Genomic DNA, 22,500 nt, shown 5'->3' with positions numbered 1-22,500 from the left:
TGTGTGTATTTTGTGTGTATATATATTTGTGTGTATGTATATTTGTGAGTGTCTGTATATTTGTGTGTGTCTGTATATTTTGTGTTTATATATATTTGTGTGTGTGTTTGATGAAGTGTGTGTGTGTTTTTGTATCTGTGTTTGTGTGCATTTGTGAATGTATAGTATGAGTGTTTGTGTGTGTTTGATGGAGTGTGTGTGTATGTGCCTGTACATTTGTAGTGTATCTATGTGTGTGCATGAGTGAGTGTGTATGTGTGTGTGTGTTTGATAAAGTTTGTGTGTGTGTGTTTGATAAAGTTTGTGTGTGTGTGTGTGTACATTTGTAGTGTATCTATGTGTGTGCGTGTGTGTGTGTGTGTGTGTGTGATGGAGTGTATTCCAGCCTCCTTCTGCGTCTCACACACACACTATTATAGCTCAGTGAGGAACAGAGTCAGCCTGAGGGCCTTCACCCCACACACACACACACACACACACACACACACACACACACACACACGTTGGGGGGACAGTCGGGTGTGTGGGAGACCCTCTCTGTGTTGTCGTTCAGTGTGGCCAGACGCTCCGCACCGTGTGATTTTATTGGTCGATAGTCATGTCTTACCCCAGGTGATGTCATTGCCCCTCTGTTGCCATGGCAACAGCAGCGAGAGAGAGAGAGAGAGAGAGAGAGAGAGAGAGAGAGAGAGAGAGAGAGAGAGAGAGAGAGAGAGAAAATTGTCCTGGTGACAAGAGCGTCTGGATGCAGGTTTGCAAATGTGTGTTTGTGAGTGTGTGTGTGTGTGTGTGGTATCAGTCCATCCCACAGAAACATGCAGAAGGTGGATTGGCGGCTCTCCATTGACCCCAAATGCCAAACTGTCCAAAAATCTTTAGCGACGAGGCGAAGAACCGACTTGCTGGCTCGAATGGCTTTGTGCTGTCTGTTGAAAGGTTGTGAGTTTGAATCCCAGCTCTGCTGCGCAGCCACCGTTGGGCCCTTGAGCAAGGCCCTTAACCCTGTCTATAAAAGGTGTGTGTGTGTCAGAGATGTTCACAAGTCATAAAATACGAGTCTGAGTCGAGTCACGAGTCAATATAATCTACACAAAACATATATTATAAATGTGCAGAAATAAAGAACTAATCTGTAAGTTCAGATAAAAACAACAACAGATTAGCGAGTGTATTTAGCCGTTTTACTTCGTGTCTTTACTTTCCTCCTCATCGTGTAAATGAATGTAATTTCTGTAACAAGAAGGTTCCAGTTAAAAGCTTCAACTGATACGTTTTGTTTTCATTACAGAACAAAAGCGCTCGATAAATCACGGCACAGCGGCCAAAATCCCAAACATGGCAAAACCATCATAACCGCTGCTTACCTTAGCTTCTGTTCTTCCAGATGCTATTACATTTATAAGCGTGCGTCCCATTAGGAACAGAATCCGTTATTTTGTAAACGTGCTTATAATTAAAAACCTCCAAACTTTTCCCGGTGGTGAAGTAAAACAGGAAGTGGTTAGAAAGCCGATCGAGCGTTTCATTACCACGTCATCTGTGTGACGCAAACCGAATAAATGCAAATAACAGCATTTCTTACTAACAATTACAATCAGAAGCTCTGATTGGTTCAGAAAGCGTCTTCCAACCATCAGCACCGATTCTGTAGGAGCGTTCCATTCACCCCGGTCGTTCCTGTGAAGTGCACTACGTAGGGTATTCCACCATTTTAAGTGAGATTCTGATCCAAAGGTAACGAGAATGTTCAAATGAAGTGAACTTCAGACTGTGTAGGGAGTAGGGAGCGACGCTTCATCACTACACCGGAAGCTGCTGGAACATTTACACATTGTGTGAGTTGTGGGTTAAGACGGCCGGAGCGTTATTATCATTAGAGAGCAGAATATTTATAATAATAATAATTAGATATATACGTAACTAATGTAACTAATGTTAACACATACTGACACTAGGGACTCTTGTTGTTCACGAGTCATTTTTTGCGAGTCGTGAGTCGAGTCTGAGTCATTTGAAACGAGTCCGAGTCGAGTCTGAAGTCGCTGTGTGTGCGAGTTCTCATCTCTGCTGTGTGTGAAGAAATTTTATTGGCAGTTGGTCAGTCCTCGTCCGAATGAACACTAATCCACCGTGTGTGTGTGTGTGTGTGTGTGTGTGAGATGAATAGCAACCTGTGTGTAAACATCTGACAGAAGAACATGTTCCACCTCACACACACACACACACTGTTTGAATGTAAAATTCTGTGGGTTTGGACGTGCCCGGTTCCCCCACGAGCTCCTTTAAAGTGCAAATCCGGCGTCGCCTCATTTACCTGTTCAGAGCAACTGGTTTGCATTTGAACCTGCTTTCCTGAGGTCGCGCACCTACCACTGTGGTGACCGCCGCTGACCCTTGACGTCCTTATTAATCTGATCAGAACGGCGTCTCCTGCAGGCTCGAGAGGGAACGTGGCGGCCGCTGTCCACTGTCGAGCGAGCTTTACATCAACGTGGGTTAAAAAAACACTCCAGCCTCACTGAGACCCTGACCAGTATAAATCAGTTAGTGCAAATGAATGGATTCATATAGAGTGACTCATTGTATATACAGAATATAGGGTATACAATCACTGACTGTAACCCACCTGTACATCATTAGAGGAACCCACTAGTATTTTGGTACTTGTTATACTGGGAATAGTATTTTTAGTACTGGGAATAGTATATTGATATCTTTGGTAATGGGAATACTATGTTTACTAGGGGCCAGTGATAGCTCAGTGGTTAAGGTACTGGACTAGTAAACAGAAGGTTGTCGGTTCAAGCCCCGCCACCACCAAGTTGCCACTGTTGGGTCCCTGAGCAAGGCCCTTAACCCTCAACTGCTCATTGTGTAAGTCGCTGTGGATAAAAGCGTCTGCTAAATGCTGTAAATGTAAATGTTTAGTACTGGTAATAGTTTTAATACTGGCACTAGTATTTTCAGTACTGGGAGTAGTATTTTTGGTACTGGTAATATTAGCTTTAATGCTGGTATTAAATAATATTGGTACTGGGTGTAGTATTTTTGATACTGGGAATGTTATTTTCAGTACTGGTAGTAGAATTTTTGATATTTTTGGTACTGGGAATGGTAGCTTTGATACTTGTGGTACTGGGAATGGTGGTGTTGTATTTCAGAGGAGCTCTAAGCGTGAGGATGAAGTTTTGAGGTAGGAGATGAGGAGATGTGAGGAGATGTTAGGAGATGTGAGGAGGTCAGGAGGTGAGGAGATGTGGGGAGATGATGAGGAGATGGTGAGGAGATGTGAGGAGATGATGAGGAGATGGTGAGGAGATGTGAGGAGATGATGAGATGTGAGGAGATGATGAGATGTGAGGAGATGATGAGGAGATTTGAGGAGATGATGAGGAGATGATGAGGAGATGATGAGAAGTGAGGAGATGTGGGGAGATGTGAGGAGATGTAAGGATATGTGAGGAGATGATGAGATGTGGGGAGATGTGAGGAGCTGATGAGGAGATGTGAGATGAGGATATTTGAGGAGATGTGAGGAGATGATGAGGATATTTGAGGAGATGTGAGGATATTTGAGGAGATGTGAGGAGATGATGAGGAGATGATGAGGATATTTGAGGAGATGTGAGGAGATGTGAGGAGATGATGAGGATATTTGAGGAGATGTGAGGAGATGTGAGGAGATGATGAGGATATTTGAGGAGATGTGAGGAGATGTGAGGAGATGATGAGGAGATGTGAGGAGATGATGAGGATATTTGAGGAGATGTGAGGAGATGTGAGGAGATGATGAGGAGATGTGAGGAGATGATGAGGATATTTGAGGAGATGTGAGGAGATGTGAGGAGATGTGAGGAGATGATGAGGAGATGTGAGGAGATGTTGCAGCTCTGTGTGTCTGTGAGAGTTAAAATAATTAGAGAGTTTTTCTCTCTGGGCAACACACGGTGAGAGCGAGAGGAGACGCGGCGGAGGCGCAGCGAGACTTTCTGATGTTTCTGATGTTGAAGTAAAAGTGTTTTGTATTTTTTGTTCTGGATCTCGTGTGAGTGTGTGTGTGAGTGTGTGTGTGTGTGTGTGTGTGTGTGTGTGTGTGTGTGTGTGTGTGTGAGTGAGTGAGTGTGTGTGTGTGTGTGAGTGTGTGTGTGTGTGTGTGTGTGTGTGTGTGTGTGTGTGTGTGTGTGAGTGTGTGTGTGTGTGTGAGTGTGTGTGAGTGTGTGTGTGTGTGTGTGTGAGTGAGTGAGTGTGTGTGTGTGTGTGTGTGTGTGTGAGTGTGTGTGTGTGTGTGTGTGAGTGAGTGTGTGTGTGTGTGTGTGTGTGTGTGTGAGCAGTACGATAACGAGCAGCTCGGCGGTGAACACATGAATAATTCTCTCTCTTCTCTCTCTGTAGTGCGACAGCGAGAGCGACGCCGACGACAAGGTACCAACTCTCCTTACTGTGTGTGTGTGTGTGTGTGTGTGTGTGTATACAGTGTGTGTGTGTGTGTGTGTGTGTATACAGTGTGTGTGTGTGTGTGTGTGTGTGTGTGTGTGTGTGTGTGTGTGTGTGTACTGTCAGTCTGCTCCTCACAGTGTGAAACTCGGTTGCTTCATTACGTACGTGGGGGGTATGGGGGGGGGGTGTACTGTTGAGAATTTGCATCTTGTAAAGCAGGTGAGAAGAAAAGAAACATTTACAAACAAAACGACAAATTTAGTTCCAAAAAAAGTTGGGACGGGTGCAGGTTTACCCCCCTTATACCCCCCGGATTATTAACAGGGTTCTGGAACGGTTCTGAAACGGTTCAGGAACCCAGAACACCGAGAGCTGTGGGTGTGAAAGTGGAATTTTCTTTTATTATTGATTATTAAAACACTTCAACTGCAACTGGTGTCTACAGTACTGGAACTGGAACCTTTGGTACTGGAAATTAAGTATTCCAGCTTTTGGTACTGAAACTGGAACTGTTTTTTTGGAACTGGAACTTTTGGTACTGGAACTGGAGCTTTAGAATTGGAACTGGAGTTTTTGAAGCTTTGGTACTTTTGGTACTGGGAATTAAAGCCATAGAACTGGAACTAAAGTTTTTGGTACTGTTTTTGGTATGTACTGGAAATTAAAGCTTTAGTTCTGAAACCAGTTCTGGCTTTTGGTGCTGGAAATTGAGGCCGTAGAACTGGAACTTTTGGTACCGGAACTGGTTTCTTTAGACCTGGATCTAAAGTTATTTGATACTGGAACCGGTACCTTTATAACTGAAATTGGAACTTACAGTTTTAGAACTGGAACTATGGCTTTTGGTACTGGATCTGGTTGTTTAAAACTGGAAGTAAAGTTTTTGATACTGGAACTGGAACCTTTAGAACTGGAACTATGGCTTTTGGTACTGGAAATTGAAGCCGTAGAATTGGAACTGGTACCTTTTTACCAACAATTGTAGGTACTGGAACTGGAACTTTAGGTACTGGAAATGAAAGCTTTGGTAGCAGATCTTATTTGGTTGGGGGGGGGGATGGAGGATTCCTGACTCCGCCTCCCCATGATGATCAGATGTACGTGGCTGACACGTGTGTGCTTATCTGCATGCTCTGAGCAGAGTTTTGATTCAGTGTGTATGTAATCAGTCAGGACCACGCGCGCGCGGTCATTAGCGCGTTCCGCTGGCTAATTACATATTTAAATCCATCTCAGCAGCTGCTATCAGTACTGCGCCGCCGTGAGATGCTAAGCTAGCCATTGTTGTCCTGTTTCTGCCTGAATTGCTCATTTCCTCCCGGCGCTTATCCTTTTGTTTACCTCGCGGCGCTAATGCGCGTACGTCTCCGTGGCGTCCTGCGAGTGCTAATTCCCCCTTCGTTAAGCAATTACTCACCGCTAAACAGACGCCATAGATAGCGCTGCTAATCTTTTGTAAGCGTAGCTCCCGGTTTGCCCTCCGCTAATATGTCGAACGTAAGCGGCAATTTGCAGTCGTGCTAGTTCTGCTTTTGCTAACGCGTGATGATTTCAGTGGGAGCAGAAACGAGGGGCTGTAATCTCAGGACATCAAAAATACGTGGACACGCTTACGAGAGAGTCGATTCAACACACACTGTAGGGTCAGAAGTATTGGGACGCCCCTTCTGATCACTGAAATCATGTGTTTCACACACACACACACACACACACACACACACACTCACACACACTCTCTCTCTCTCTCTCTCTCTCTCTCTCTGTGGTGGAGCTGCTGACGGGTTGTGAAGGTCTCTTTATGGAGGTGAGGATGAAGCTCTGCGCTCCTCATCATCGTCCTCGTCTCCTTAATGAAATCAGATTAAACACAGCGTGCGGGGGGGGGGGGGGGGGGGGGGATACCGGCCGCCGCGCCTCCCTTCATCTCACACCAATTTAAACGCAATATCACCGTCCAATCAGCCGGGACTTCCCTCCATCAGCCGGGGCCAAGCCGCCGAGAGCGCCGTGAGATTAGAATCGACACACACCATGTACGCTTAGTGACGTCCGAACATCATTTAATCTGCAACCGGGGAGGCTGTGATCCAAATCCTTCTACCCTCACTTCATCTGTTCACTTCATCTGTTCACTGCTTACCTCTAACCCCCCCACCCCAAATCAATGCAAATGATGCATTAAAATTATTATCAATTCACAGCAAAAAATTATTCATTCAATTTATGTACACTAACATGTATTCAGGTGTGTGTGTGTGTGTGTATGTGTGTGTATGAGCATGTTTGTGTGTATGTGTGCAGGGGCGATTTAATGCACGGGCTTACCTGGGCTTCAGCCCAGGGGCCCCGAATAATTGAGGGCCCCGGATTGGCTGTTTTATGTTTTATTTATTTTGTTATGAATGGGGAAGCTTACAAACCAATGATTTTGTAAATCATTTACTCGTTATTTATATTTCTGACTGTTGGTTGGCCAGATAAACTCTAACGAGCTGCTGTAATTCTGATTGGTGGTTTCAGTTAAGCAACGTGAACATTAGAGCTAGTATGTGAGTGACATTCAGCTCAGCCAATCAGAAAGCAGCACCAGGTTTATACACGTGCGTTCGGACGTTCTGCAGTTAGTTTTGTAAATGAGTCTCGCTTTATGGTCCCAGCATTGAAGTTGGGGTTCTGGAACTAGGCGATCTAAGGTGCTGTAACGCTCATTGAAGTCCTGACTAAACAGTTAAAGTGACTCGACCCTGTCGTGTGTGTTTATTCCCACACCTCCACCACCGCACAGCAACAGACCCGCAGCATCCCCACCGGACAGCGGCTAGGTGAGCCGACCCTCTACGGTAGCAAGTGGCTAATGCTAGCGGTAAGTAAAATATGAAAATAACTAAAAGACAATGAAATATCAGAATATATGTAATCACAATACACAGTGAGTGCACAACCATACAACACCTATATAATAGTAAGTAAGTAAGTAAGTAAATTTTATTTATAAAGCACTCTTAAAACAACTTACGTTGACCAAAGTGCTGTACATCGAATAAGCATACATAACACAACATTATATTAAAAAAGTAAGAACCAAATAAAAATACAGAGTAAGAGACAAAATAAAACAGATAAAAATAGACTAAACAATTAAAATTAACACAGCTCCTCACTGTTCAAATGCCAGCTTATAAAGGTATGTTTTTAGGAGTGATTTAAAAACAGCGGCCGAAGGTGCTTGTGGAATATTAGGAGGTAGAGTGTTCCATAGCCTCGGAGCATAAACTGCAAATGCACGATCACCTTTTAGCTTCAAACGAGCCCTAGGAACAGTCAACAAATTCTGAGTGGCTGATCTTAAAGATCGCTGTGCGGTTGCGGGAGAAAGCATACCACTGAGATAAGCCGGGGCTCGACCATTAAGCGCTTTAAAAACAAATAAAAGCACTTTAAAATGAATCCTGTGCTGAACAGGCAGCCAATGTAGTGAGGCAAGGACGGGTGTAATATGGTTTCTTTTCTTGGTATTAGTCAGTAACCTTGCTGCTGCATTCTGGACCACCTGCAAGCGCCGCAACAGAGACTGACTAATCCCAATATACAGAGAATTACAGTAGTCAATTCTTGCAGAAATGAATGCATGAATAACTATATATACACGTGGGGGCCCACAGGCAGGTTAAATCACCTCTGTATGTGTGTGTACATCTGTGTGTGTGTATGTGTGTGTACATCTGTGTGTGTGTATGTGTGTGTACATCTGTGTGTGTGTGTGTGTCTATAAATGTGTTTATGTCTGTATGAGTGTGTATACACTAACATGTATTCAGGTGTACAGGTGTGTGTGTGTGTGTGTGTGTGTGTGTGTGTGTGTGTACATCTGTACCAGTGGCGGCTGCTGGTCTTTCAAACAGGGGAAGCTCATTGTCGGCTTACATTGTAAAATTTCTCAATTTATTTATTATACATAAATTCTGCCCTCCGTTCCTTTTCAAGGAAATATCCTGAAACAGGTTCCAGTTTGTCTTTCGACTTCACTCGCAAAATCCGCGATGGGACTGAAGCTCCCAGCTGTCAATCAAAACGGGATTCAGCCTTTCGACTGATCCTCCAATCATCTCGCAGAAGCTCAGCGTCCAGACCCGCCCACAGCTCCATTCACCCCCAGAGACGCTCGGCGTCCGGGGGCGGGACAAAATCACGGCATTTATCCAATGACCGACGAGTTTCGAAGCAATGAAAAAAAAAAACCCTCCCATGCAGCCCCATAGAAGTGAAGAGACGCTCAGCTCCTGCGGGTAAATGCACTGACGCTCCGGGAATGTGTGATCAGTAGCTGATTCTGAACGAACTCGTCTTCGAGATGAACGTGTTCTAACGCATTTGTAGTCGATGAAATGTTAACACAACTGTACATATTTCACCATTTCATTTTTGACATTTTAGGGGAAGCTGAGCTTCCCTTGCAGCCTTAGAGAAATCGCCACTGGTCTGTACAAATTCCCACAGTCGTACTCCAAACCTGAACAGATCACACAGACGTCGTTCTGTTTTAATCCCGCTTGTTTTCGAAACTGGACGTCCGACAAGCTCACGGTCAGGCGTCCACATACTTTTGACCACGTAGATACTTGTGCATAATCTCGTATAGCCTGGCATGATGACGGTTTAAAAATACACCCGCGCTGCCTAGAACAGGAAAAAATAGAAAGGAAATTCAATATCGCCGGTCACATCGCATTAGCCGCATCATCCGCGTCAGATTCACTAGCGGTGAGCTGAAATACGAGAGTGAATTAAACCCTGTACGTCCGGAACGCCGCTAAAATCAATCCCCGACACCAGCTGAACGTTTCCGGTCGTACAAAAACTCAAACCTACAGAAATAATAATAATAATAAATAAATGACGAGGAGATTGAATGAGTCTGGACGCTCACCAAACTGAAGTCGAGGTTTTACGATACGACAGTGAAGCGCGTTTCTGTGAGGAGGAACAGCAGCGAGACGTCTGGATTCTACACGCGGTGCTAATAAATAAAGGATAAAAGCAGGAAGGAACCCCGACACCCATCCCCCCACCCCCACCCCGGCGCATCTCACTTCGCAGCTGAATTTCCATCTGACCGAAGCGCTGAGCTAATCCGCTCGTCTCCTCCTAAAAACATCGTAAAGTTAACCGGGGGCGGGGCAATATACGAGAGCGCGGCGGACGCACCTCATACCATCAGACAGGAGGGGACGGGAAACTGGAACGCGGCCCAAAACGGACCGTGACCGATCGTTCTGCGGTCCAACCTCGTCCTTCCAAAAATAATAAATCGTGTGGAGAAGCGGCGAGGTGACGTCGTCCAGGGAGCGCCGTCCAATCACGATGAAGCTCTGGAGTCTGAGAGGACACGCCCGACCGAACTTAATATAATCGCTCCCAGTTTAGGAAAATTCCCGACTTTCACTGCGAGCTTAAACTTCAGGATAAAAGCACCAACCTCCTCTAAACCATGTAAAACTGGAGCCACTTCTTTTCACCAGACAGCGGAGGATCCGGAGTTCATTTCTATACACTGATGAACTATTAGCGCCACCTACCAACAGTGTGAGATGTGGATCTGACGGTGCGTGTGAGGGATCTATTAGATGTGGGCAGTTGTAGCCTAGCGGTTAAGGTACTGGACTAGTAATCAGGAGGTCACTGGTTCAAGCCCCACCACTGCCAGTTTGCTGCTGTTGGGCCCTTGAGCAAGGCCCTCAACTTTTAGTTGCAGTGGCACTTTTAGTTGCAGTGGCACCTTTCTTCTAACGCTGACGCCGGTGGAATGTTTTAGCGCCTGACGTCACGTTAGCTTGAAGTGTTTTTTGTCTTTAGCTCAGCGGACGTGTGTTTCCAGTTTAGCGCGGCGGTTCTGTTCCTCATTTTGCGCTCATCACAGTGACGGCGGGATTAGCGTTTGTTGCTTTTGTTAGCAACACTGTTTTGAATCGCACGCCAAGAGCTATAAACATTTTTTCCACATCAGCTAGCTGCAGCGGCTCATATTGGACGCAGATGTCGTCGGCTAAGAACACATTCCGCTCGAGTGTGTGTGTGTGTGTGTGTGTGTGTGTGTGTGTGTGTGTTTGTGCATGTGTGTGTGTCAGACTGAAGCATTGCTAAAATGTAAACGTTTAATCGTCCTGTACTGAGCAGACGCGGGTCAGCGCTAACTGCTAGCCGCCGCCGCTGCGTCTCTTGATGTTTTCCAGACTGAAGTCCAGGAGCTCGATGCAAAAAAAAAAAATAAAAACGTCGCTCACAATCAGAACCGGATCGAAAAGCGCCGCGTGTTTGTGATTAGCTTAACCAGAGCCGCTTGTTGAAACGTTTCCCTGGAGATCGCGGCTAATCCGCCGCTAAAACTTCCTGAAGCGCAAACGTGATGCAACTGTGTGGCGGAGGCTCATGTGGAAGCGCTTATAGCTCTCGTTTATTAGCTTTACTTTTACTTAGCATCCAGCTACGCTACAAGTTCTGTTGCTAATCCGTTCGGTAATATCTGTACTCCGCTTAGATTGATTGATTAGCCTGAATCATGCTAACCTGCTAGCACTAAAGCAAATGCAGTCTAACATTAAAGAAAAACATGCTAATTCACACTGCGCTAATAAGTACTGTCTAGGAACTGCAGTGTAGCCGACAAGCTAACTGTGAACTAGTGCTACAGAAAACTGCAAGCTAACGTTTTAGTGAACAGACGAACTACACGCTAGCAATGTTTGCTGTTTCTTTCGCTCAAGGACATGATTAGCATTCTTCAAATGTCAACGTCAAATGTCTTCAATGTTGACGTTCGCTACGCTAATGTTACCGTTGGCGGAATAATCTCATAAGCGAACACGCTAATCACAAACCATTGTTGTGAAAGCTGTCTTTTGATAGCTTTATACTACACAAGCTATCTTTATAGCAGATATGCTAACCACAAACTAGCATTAATGTAATGATCCTAAAACCCTAAACTGGCTAGCGCAAAAAGTTTTGTTGCTAATCCATTTGGTGATGTCTGTAGTCCGCTTTGATTGATTGATTAGCCTGAATCATGCTAACCTGCTAGCACTGAAAGAAAAACATGCTAACTCACACTGCGCTAATCGTACTATCTAGGAAGTGCAGAACTAGCGCTACAGAAACTGCGAGCTAGACTAACTACACACTAGCAATATTTTAAACGAGCTAACAAGCTAATCCTATTTTTTAAATGATCCTAAATCTCTAATCCGGCTAGTTTAACGTGTCTCGGTTTTGACGCTAGTGCTAAATTCATTACTAGCATTAATCCGGGAAGCTCCAGCCGTGAGTCACGTTGGCTCGAGTCGCGTCTTTCCACGGCGGTAAAAAACTCAGACGAAAAGAAAACCGGCGGCGGGAGAACGGAGGGAAGGAACTAGCGCTGCGAGACGGCGTCTGAAACACGCTAGCACGTCTGCTTTCAATTATCCGGCGGTTCGGTCCTGGAAAACGAGACGCTGAGCTTTGATGTTCAGCTCAGAGGAGAAAAAATAATAATAATCGTATCAAAGAGGCGCACATAAATGTTTATAGAGGGTTTAGCTGCGCGAGGGGAAGCTAATCATAACGTCGCTAGTTAGCCACCGCGCTCGTTTGCCCAGATCTTCTCTGTTTAGCGATGTTTTAATGACTTGGGACGTCTGGTCGGAGTAAACGGGTCTCTCGGGGTCCGTCAGGGTTTTTTTACGACCCTTTGGAGGAACTTTAGCGCGGTGGCGGCGGATCCTTTAGCGTAACTCAGGCGCTAGTGCTAGTTCTGCGTCGCCGGCGTCCAGCGCTAACGCTTTATGAGTTCTGACAGGAATGAGTTTTTTTCGGAGACCCGGAATTAAAACTCTCACCTCCCTGCCGGCGGGGTCAGACGGGGCCCTCCATATAATGAATCTGACTTCATTAGCGCCGCCCGCTACGCTCGCGGTGAGGCAGCTGGCGGCGGCTCTGAAGAGCGCTAACACGCCGCCCTGACAGACGGAATTCGCCTCCGATCAGTAAACGAGTGTGACGCGCCTCACGGGCTTCGGTTCGGAGCCAACGCCGGCCCCGGGGCCCCGTGATCCCACCCCATTAACTCACTAGCGCTAGCGTTAGCGTGGAAGGAGCGATTCCGTCAGCCTCCCGTCAGCGTGTGTGACCGCTATGCTAATTACTGCTACGCTAATTACTGCTCTACCGCCCGGTCATGCACTGTGGCATGTTGGTTGCTAGAAATGTCCCAGCGATTTAGCTAACAGATTTAGCATGCTAGTTAGCATGATGATGGTGCTGCTAAGTTTCTGGGTGTGATTATTTTTGTGTGGAGTTTTGCATGTTCTTCCTGCACCCGCATGGGTAAAGACGTGCAGTTAGAAACTCTGAGGTGAATCCCATTTCAGATTCTCTGTGGCCTTCACACCGTTTACTGCTTCTAGTATCTGATATGTAATTTAGTCGTATCCGATTCCCCTGTGCTGCTGCAGAGCTCCAGTCCTGACCGAGGAGAGTCGTGACTAACACACGCCCCCTCCCACACGTGTGCAGCACCGACCGCTTCTTTTCACCTGCACCAGGGCTCATACGGAGATCCGTATCGTGCACGGAGAGTCACGCACCGATCTCCATCATCCCCCGATTCCTCCTCATACACCATCAGGGTCTCCAGCAGAGGAAGAGGAACCGGCTACGACTAAACTGGGAGAATCACTGTGGTTCGAGACTTAAATAAATACTTCAATAAATACAAATACATACATAAATAAATACATAAATATATAAATAAATACAAATACATAAATACATAAATAAATAAACACGCTAAATACATAAATACACATACAGTGTATCACAAAAGTGAGTACACCCCTCACATTTCTGCAAATATTTCATTATATCTTTCCATGGGACAACACTATAGACATGAAACTTGGATATAACTTAGAGTAGTCAGTGTACAACTTGTATAGCAGTGTAGATTTACTGTCTTCTGAAAATAACTCAACACACAGCCATTAATGTCTAAATAGCTGCAACATAAGTGAGTACACCCCACAGTGAACATGTCCAAATTGTGCCCAAAGTGTCAATATTTTGTGTGACCACCATTATTATCCAGCACTGCCTTAACCCTCCTGGGCATGGAATTCACCAGAGCTGCACAGGTTGCTACTGGAATCCTCTTCCACTCCTCCATGATGACATCACGGAGCTGGTGGATGTTAGACACCTTGAACTCCTCCACCTTCCACTTGAGGATGCGCCACAGGTGCTCAATTGGGTTTAGTCCATCACCTTTACCTTCAGCTTCCTCAGCAAGGCAGTTGTCATCTTGGAGGTTGTGTTTGGGGTCGTTATGCTGTTGGAAAACTGCCAGTTTTCGAAGGGAGGGGATCATGCTCTGTTTCAGAATGTCACAGTACATGTTGGAATTCATGTTTCCCTCAATGAACTGCAGCTCCCCAGTGCCAGCAACACTCATGCAGCCCAAGACCATGATGCTACCACCACCATGCTTGACTGTAGGCAAGATACAGTTGTCTTGGTACTTCTCACCAGGGCACCGCCACACATGCTGGACACCATCTGAGCCAAACGAGTTTATCTTGGTCTCGTCAGACCACAGGGCATTCCAGTAATCCATGTTCTTGGACTGCTTGTCTTCAGCAAACTGTTTGCTGGCTTTCTTGTGCGTCAGCTTCCTTCTGGGATGACGACCATGCAGACCGAGTTGATGCAGTGTGCGGCGTATGGTCTGAGCACTGACAGGCTGACCTCCCACGTCTTCAACCTCTGCAGCGATGCTGGCAGCACTCATGTGTCTATTTTTTAAAGCCAACCTCTGGATATGACGCCGAACACGTGGACTCGACTTCTTTGGTCGACCCTGGCGAAGCCTGTTCCGAGTAGAACCTGTCCTGGAAAACCGCTGTATGACCTTGGCCACCATGCTGTAGCTCAGTTTCAGGGTGTTAGCAATCTTCTTATAGCCCAGGCCATCTTTGTGGAGAGCAACAATTCTATTTCTCACATCCTCAGAGAGTTCTTTGCCATGAGGTGTCATGTTGAATATCCAGTGGCCAGTATGAGAGAATTGTACCCAAAACACCAAATTTAACAGCCCTGCTCCCCATTTACACCTGGGACCTTGACACATGACACCAGGGAGGGACAACGACACATTTGGGCACAATTTGGACATGTTCACTGTGGGGTGTACTCACAGTTATTTTCAGAAGACAGTAAATCTACACTGCTATACAAGTTGTACACTGACTACTCTAACTTATATCCAAGTTTCATGTCTATAGTGTTGTCCCATGAAAAGATATAATGAAATATTTGCAGAAATGTGAGAGGTGTACTCACTTTTGTGATACACTGTATACATAAATAAATAAATGCATAAATACACAAAAAAATACATAAATAAACACGCTAAATAAATAAATACATTAAAAAATACATTAAAAAATATATAAAAAAATACATAAATAATTAAATACACAAATAAATAAATAAATACATAAATAAATAAATAAATACATAAATAACTAAATACATAAATAAATAAAGAAAGAAGCTTGGGCCAGCAGGCGGATTCCTCCTCCGTCTGCTAAAGGTTTTTCTGATCACACGAGCGTCTGATGATTTTTTTTATTCAGTTTTTCTCATCTGTGGACGCCACATGCTAAGAAGCGTTTTAACGACGGCGGGATTCGGGGGAAGGACCCGGCGGCCTGGCTGGCGTCCGCGGCGGCTCCTCTAAGCGTTTTTTTATTGATAAACTATCGGCTGAAGGATCGCGGGGGGATTATTAGTCTCGGCCGGCCGAGCTGTCGGCGGTGGCCTCGCTCCAAATGTGCGGCCATAAATTTTAAGCAGCGCCTTTAAATCCGCCAGGTTCCTCGTGCTTGTTAAATTCGACCCTCGCCCCAAACACCCCCCACACCCCCCCCCACACCCCTCTCCCCCCGGTTCCTCCCGTACCGACCCTCAGATCCCGAATCCTTCCATCCAGCTCGGGGTTTTTCCCCCTGATTAATTCTCTCTCTCGGCCTTCTCTCCACATCTTGGATGCAAGCTGGTGTTGGCACGTCTCTGAGACGGTGTGTGTGTGTGTGTGTGAGAGTGTGTGAGTGTGTGTGTGTGTGTGTGTGTGTGTGTGTGAGTGTGTGTGTGTGTGTGAGTGTGCGCGCTGCTTTCCAGGCTCGTTAAGATGAGCCAGGAAGAAAATGTTTGGCCCCTTAACGGCTTAATTCCTGCGTGATTTCATTAGCCGTCGGTGCAAAACGAGGCGCAGAACCAATTAATCAGATACGCTCACTAGACGCCGTCTGAACTGCTGGCAGGGTCAGCGGCAAAAATAGGAACGCAGCCGTGTACCACCAGAGGAAACGAGGGGGGGCGGGGGGGGACGATGGAGGGAGGGAGCTTGAGGGGAACGTTACATGTCCAAAAATCCCAGCGAGCTCACAGGAACTGTTTCTATTCCAGCGCTAATCCGACAGGATCGGCTGAGAGATTTTATTATTATTATTATTATTATTATTTTATTGTTATTTTATTATCATTATTATTAGTAGTAGTATTTTTATTATTATTATTATATTATTACTATTATTATTTTTTATTATTTTTATTACTATTATTATTATTATTATTATTATTATTTTATTGTTATTTTATTATCATTATTATTAATTATTATTATTATTATTATTATTTTATTGTTATTTTATTATCGTTATTACTACTATAATTATTATTATTATTATTTTATTGTTATTTTATTATCATTATTATTAGTAGTAGTATTTTTATTATTATTATTATATTATTACTATTATTATTTTTATTATTTTTATTACTATTATTATTATTATTATTATTATTATTTTATTGTTATTTTATTATCATTATTATTAATTATTATTATTATTATTATTATTTTATTGTTATTTTATTATCGTTATTATTAGTAGTAGTATTTTTATTATTATTATTATATTATTGTTATTATTTTTATTATTATCATTACTATTATTATTTTTATTAATATTATCATTATTATTATTATTATTATATTATTTCTATTATTTTTTTTATTATTATTATTATTATTACTACTTTATTTTTATTATTACTACTTTATTTTTATTATTATTATTATTATTTATTTATTTATTTATTTTATTATTTTATTAAATCTAAGAATTAAAAGTGAATCTGTTTAAAACATCTGGTTTGTAGTTTTAAAAAAAATATATAGAAAAAAATAAATAACTCGACTGTACGTGTAATAACAGCACTTCTTTACTTTATGTTCCTGTTTTATCAAACACAGCTTTTTTACTGTCTGGGAAACCATAGCAATGCCATAGCAACGTCATAGCAACACTGTAGCAACCCCTTGCCGCATCCTAACAACCTACTTACGGCACTGTTTCACCACTCCGCTCAACAACCAGCTTGCAGTTTTCCAGAAGCCACCGGCTAGCCATACCCTAGAAACCGCCTGAGTGTCATTGCAGTCACCTACCAGTTATATTTACATTTTCGGCATTTAGCAGAGGCTTTTATTCAAAGCGACTTACGGTCATGTGACAGTAGACAGTCGGAGCAATTGAGGGTTAAGGGCCTTGCTCAAGGGCCCAACAGCAGCAGCCTGGCGGTGGTGAGACTTGAACCAGTGACCTTCTGATTACGAACCGTTTACACTTGGAATAAAGCAACTAGCAACCAGCTAGCCATACCCTGGAAACCACCTGGGTATCATTACAGTCACCTACTAACCGCCTGAAAGCCTACAGTAAGTATTTAGTAGCACTTGAACACGTCAGCAATCCTCATCTGATGACCCTGTTCGATGCTTTTTTGGATGAAGTGGAACGTTTATTGCAAGCCAGGCCTGTTCGTCCAACATAAGTGCCCAAAATGGGGCACAAATTCCCACAGATACACTCCGAATCCTAATGGAAAGCCGTCTAGAGAGGTGCAGGCTGTTACAGGTGCCTGGGGGAGGGAAGGCTTTATATTATCGCTCATTGAGCTGGTCAGATGTCCACGTACTTGTAGCCATACGGCGGATTTCGGCATACGCTAGCGGCCCTGACCGCGGCGGCCCCGTGTGCTTAGCGGAAACCCCGGCACTCATATTAAAGATGAGGGGAACCCTCGGATGATCGTTGAGAGAAATAAATCAGTGTTGGTAACACCTGTCTGCCTCCTCTCTCCTCTTTCACCCTTTCATTAAGCGCCTGATGGATCGTAGCGCTCGTCCCGAATCCATTTGCTCGCCCCCCTCGCCCCCCGTCATCGTTTATAGACAGATAGCGGCGGATCAAACGCCCCTAATGGATGATGGAGACTCGCCTGTCACCGCCGTGTCGGATAATAGAACGCCGCTATTACAGGCCATGAGTAACGAGCCACGGATCCGTCCTCGCGTGCGGCCGCTGGTACGCTTTTAAATCGGCCCCGTGTCCCCGGGATGGGGGCCCGGCTGTCTCCCGGGCGTCGGCCCTCCTCTACACGCCGTCGCCGTTGTAAAATTATAATTGGGACGTGGCGCTCTCTCCTGGGCTCGGGGAGAGAAAGGACGACTTAATGGACTCATTTGTAAGTGCCAGCGAGGGAATCGACTTCAGAGAGGAGTTATAATATGAGGCAGAGAGACAGACAGAGAGAGACAGACAGAGAGAGAGTGAGACTGGTGTATTTCTGCTCACTGAGGATGGAGAAACGCCGGAGAGTGTTTATAAAGCTCTCGCGTCCCCCACTCCCACTCTCCGGGTTCCTCTGGATTAAATTTTCTCGACCCTCTTAAACCCCTCGTCTCATACCGGTGTTTGTGTTGGTGAGGTCTTTATTACCTGTGATGTCACGCACCGAATTACTGACCAAGACTGAACAGTTGGTACAGCGCAGTATTTTATAATGCAGTATTTGTACTTGTAATGCAATATTAGTACATTACGGTATTTGTACAGTGCAGTGCAATATTTTATGGATGCAGTATTTGTAAAAGTATTTACATTTGTATTGTATGCAATATTGGTATTGCAGTATTTTTTGGTGCAGTATTTTTTACAATACAGTGTCTAAAAGTATTTGTATTTATACAGTGCAGTATTTTTACAATGCAGTATTTATTCGCTGCAGTATTTGTATTAGGTTTTGTACAGTGCAGTATTTATTTAGTGCAGTAGTAGTACAGTGCAGTATTTATTTAGTGCAGTAGTAGTACAGTGCAGTATTTTTGCTGCAGTATTTTTTACAGTAGTGTATGTAAAATTATTTGTAATTGTATAGTGCAGCATTTATTCAGTGCAGAGTGCAGTATTAGTACAGTGCAGTATTAGTACAGTGCAGTATTTATTCAGTGCAGAGTGCAGTATTAGTACAGTGCAGTATTTATTCAGTGCAGTATTTATTCGGTGCAGAGTGCAGCATTAGTACATTGCAGTATTTATTTGGTGCAGTATTACTACAGTGCAGTATTAGTACAGTGCAGTATTTATTCGGTGCAGTATTTATTCGGTGCAGAGTGCAGCATTAGTACATTGCAGTATTAGTACAGTGCAGTATTTATTCGGTGCAGAGTGCAGCATTAGTACATTGCAGTATTAGTACAGTGCAGTATTTATTCGGTGCAGTATTTATTCGGTGCAGAGTGCAGCATTAGTACATTGCAGTATTAGTACAGTGCAGTATTTATTCGGTGCAGTATTTATTCGGTGCAGAGTGCAGCATTAGTACATTGCAGTATTAGTACAGTGCAGTATTTATTCAGTGCAGTATTTATTCGGTGCAGTATTACTACAGTGCAGTATTAGTACAGTGCAGTATTTATTCGGTGCAGTATTTATTCGGTGCAGTATTACTACAGTGCAGTATTAGTACAGGATTTCCTGTAGCTGCATCCCTAAAGTTTTTAGTAGGTGGAACAGTGGTCTCATCTCAGACCTACAAGAACCTCAAACTCTCACCCAATCAAACCCAACAACACTGAACCTGATGTGAAGTGCGGTGGTGGTAGCAGACGTAACCCTGTGGATGGTTCCAGGTTCACTACAAGACTGCAGTAAATAAACACCTGTATTGGACCAAAAGTATGTGGACACCCTTAATTATCAAGGGTCAGGTGTTTCAGCCACACCCACTGTTAAAGAGTGTAGAAAATAACCCAACAGTTTAGGGATGGTCCTGTCCAACATATCTGTGTTTAGAAAGCGCTCGCTGTCTCCGTGACGCCGACGCTAAACTGCTCTTTAGGACCAAACCCATAACGCCGAATCCCCCGGCGCTCTCCCTTTCGCTACGTCGGCAGTATCCTCCGTCTAAACGAGCGGCGCGTTAGCTTTAGCGTCGCCGCGCGGCCGATCTCTCCGTTTTAAACCCCGCGGCGGAGGAGCCGTAACGTTCCTCTCGCTCCTGCACTCATCCTTCACTCCCCTCCTGAGAGCCTCCCGCTAATGCTCTTCCTGCCCGCTAACTCCACTTCCTGGAAGTGCAGATCTCCAGCGGCCCATCAGACGCTGCATTAGCGCCGACAGATAGCCGCCGAACAGAGATACGGGCGCGGGGGGAGGGAGGGGTTGCTCCCTCGTTCCCTCCCTTGCTCCATCGCTTTCTCGTCCCTGCGTTAGCGCAGCGCTTCGAAAGCTAATGTCGGCGTTCGAAGCGCTGCGCTAACGCAGGGACGAGAAAGCGATGGAGCGAGGCAGGGATGGTCCCTCGCTAGGTCTCATTAGCGTCCTCAACTCACCCTCATCCACTTCGCTCACCGACTCCAGTGCGGCGCCACCTACTGCACCACATTCAAGCCGGAACAGCGCAGCGGCTAGACGCGCTAATCCTGCCGCGCCCGTCGTCTCTTCTTCCCAGAGACCCGGGCATGGGATATGACCCCTAGCTTGAGGCTAACCGCGAATCGCTATGAGTTACAAATTATCATTATTGTTTACGAAATTGTGTAGCGAAGTGCTGGCAATAAATCAAGCTAGCTCACTATCGCTGGGATCCAGGGTTCGAATCTCCAGCGGAGCTCTCGGCCGGTCGATTAGCTGTGACCGGCTCTACGATGGATTAGCATCCTGTCTCTCTCTCTTTCTTTAGCGACAGGGACGTCCCCACAAACGTGTTTGCAAATGTCCTAGCGCAGATCTGTGACACCGCCCATTTCTCAAAGCGTTTGCTAATCTTTGCGCTACTCAGCTAGCTAATGTTAGCAATAGAAAAAAGCTAGCTAGCTTTGCTAACCTAGCAAAACGCTTGTGAAATGACGCCGTCAGTCCAGCTAGCTGCTTTTCCTGGTGAGGATTGTGAACGTTGTGTCGTTCGTAAATGATAGTATGTAAACTGCTTTGTTTAAACGCCGCGTTAGCTCTTATGCTAACGCGTTTCGGTTTGTTGAGACTCTCGCCGCGGCTCATGGCGGCTCGGGGTCGTCGGGCTAATGGACCTCGGACGCTGTCTCGTTCTCCCGCTCGTTTTCAGGAGCCGCGTTTTTTACGGAGAGACGAAATGAGTCTCGTAAAATTTAACAAGCGGCTGAAACGACCTTCAGCGGCCGGAATCACTCAGAGCCGTAACGGGCGCGGCCGACGCGACGTGATTGGATTTCAGAGATATGAAGCCTATCGCAGGTACACACACACACACACACACACACACACACACACACACCGTCGCTCTCACACACTGCTGCCGCGTAGCCAAAAGTTTGTGGACACCCTGATCCTGGACATTAGTGATGTGCGTCCTGTTACCCATCGGAGTTTGAGAGCTCAGCCACAGGAGCGTAACGAGGTCTGGATTACAGTCAGAGTTCCAATTCATCCAGATCGGGCGGGGTTAATAACAGGGCTTTTTATTATGGGGCTCCACCTCCATAACGTATCTACTACAGAGTCCATAATGGACGTGTCCCAAACCACACACACCATCCTATGTACTATTAAGTTCATAGTGGACGTGTCCCAAACCACACACACCATCCTATGTACTATTAAGTTCATAGTGGACGTGTCCCAAACCACACACACCATCCTATGTACTATTAAGTTCATAGTGGACGTGTCCCAAACCACACACACCATCCTATGTACTATTAAGTTCATAGTGGACATGTCCCAAACCACACAATAATATTTCTACTATGTACTTTACTATGGACATGTCCCAAACCACACACACACTATCCCTTCCTATATATAGTGTATAATAGACGTGTCCCAAACCACACACACTGTCCCTTTTACTGTATAGTTCACTCTGGACATGTCCCAAACCACACACACACTATCCTATGTACTATAAAGTCAGCTGTGGACATGTCCCAAATCACATACATTATCCCTTCTGATATATAGTATATGATGGACGTGTCCCAAACCACACACACTGCCCTTTCCACTGTATAGTCCACTGCGGACATATTACAAACCACACACACTGTCCGATTCACATTGTTGTCCATAGTGGACTTGTCCCAAACCACACACACCATCCTATGTACTATAAAGTCCATTGTGGACATGTCCCAAATCTCATACACTATCCCTTCCGATATATAGTGTATAATGGACGTGTCCCAAACCACATATTGTATTCTTTCTACTGTATAGACCTTTGTGGACATATTTCAAACCACACGCACTGTCCAATCCACTATTTTCTAAATTGTGGACATGTCCCAAACCACACAATAGTCTTTCTGCTATGTTCTTTACAATGGACATCTCCCAAACCACACACACACACTATCCTTTCCCTTATAGAGTCCTTTTTGGACATGTTCTAAATCACACATTCTATCCTTTTTACTATATAGACTACAATGGACATGTCCCAAATCACACACAGTAGCTAAACACCCTCACAGCCCTGCAGCGCTCTGTGGATGGCAGGTGTGCTGATAGTAAAGGCCAGGCGAGAAGACACGTGTGTGTGTGTGTGTGTGTGTGTGTGTCGCCGGGCTGTAGATTGCGAGTGACAGGCCGATACTTCAGCACTTAAGGCTGTAGCTTTGATTTAATCACATACCTGTCAGCGGGT

At 44.9% G+C, this 22,500-nt stretch overlaps 1 protein-coding gene across 6 annotated transcripts in view; it reads left to right on the top strand.

Annotated features, from left to right (window-relative positions):
- Positions 1–22,500, top strand: part of fbrsl1 (fibrosin-like 1) — a 216,396-nt gene that overhangs the window by 103,750 nt on the left and 90,146 nt on the right. For all 6 annotated transcript variants that reach the window (XM_063017416.1, XM_063017418.1, XM_063017419.1 and 3 more), the window contains exon 5: positions 4,393–4,422. In XM_063017416.1, coding sequence (XP_062873486.1) covers positions 4,393–4,422 — 30 coding nt within the window. The remainder of the gene's footprint in view (positions 1–4,392; positions 4,423–22,500) is intronic.

This window comes from Trichomycterus rosablanca, chromosome 21, assembly GCF_030014385.1.
Source record: "Trichomycterus rosablanca isolate fTriRos1 chromosome 21, fTriRos1.hap1, whole genome shotgun sequence".
Classification (NCBI taxonomy): Eukaryota; Metazoa; Chordata; class Actinopteri; order Siluriformes; family Trichomycteridae; genus Trichomycterus; species Trichomycterus rosablanca.
This window is presented reverse-complemented; position numbering and strand designations above follow the sequence as displayed.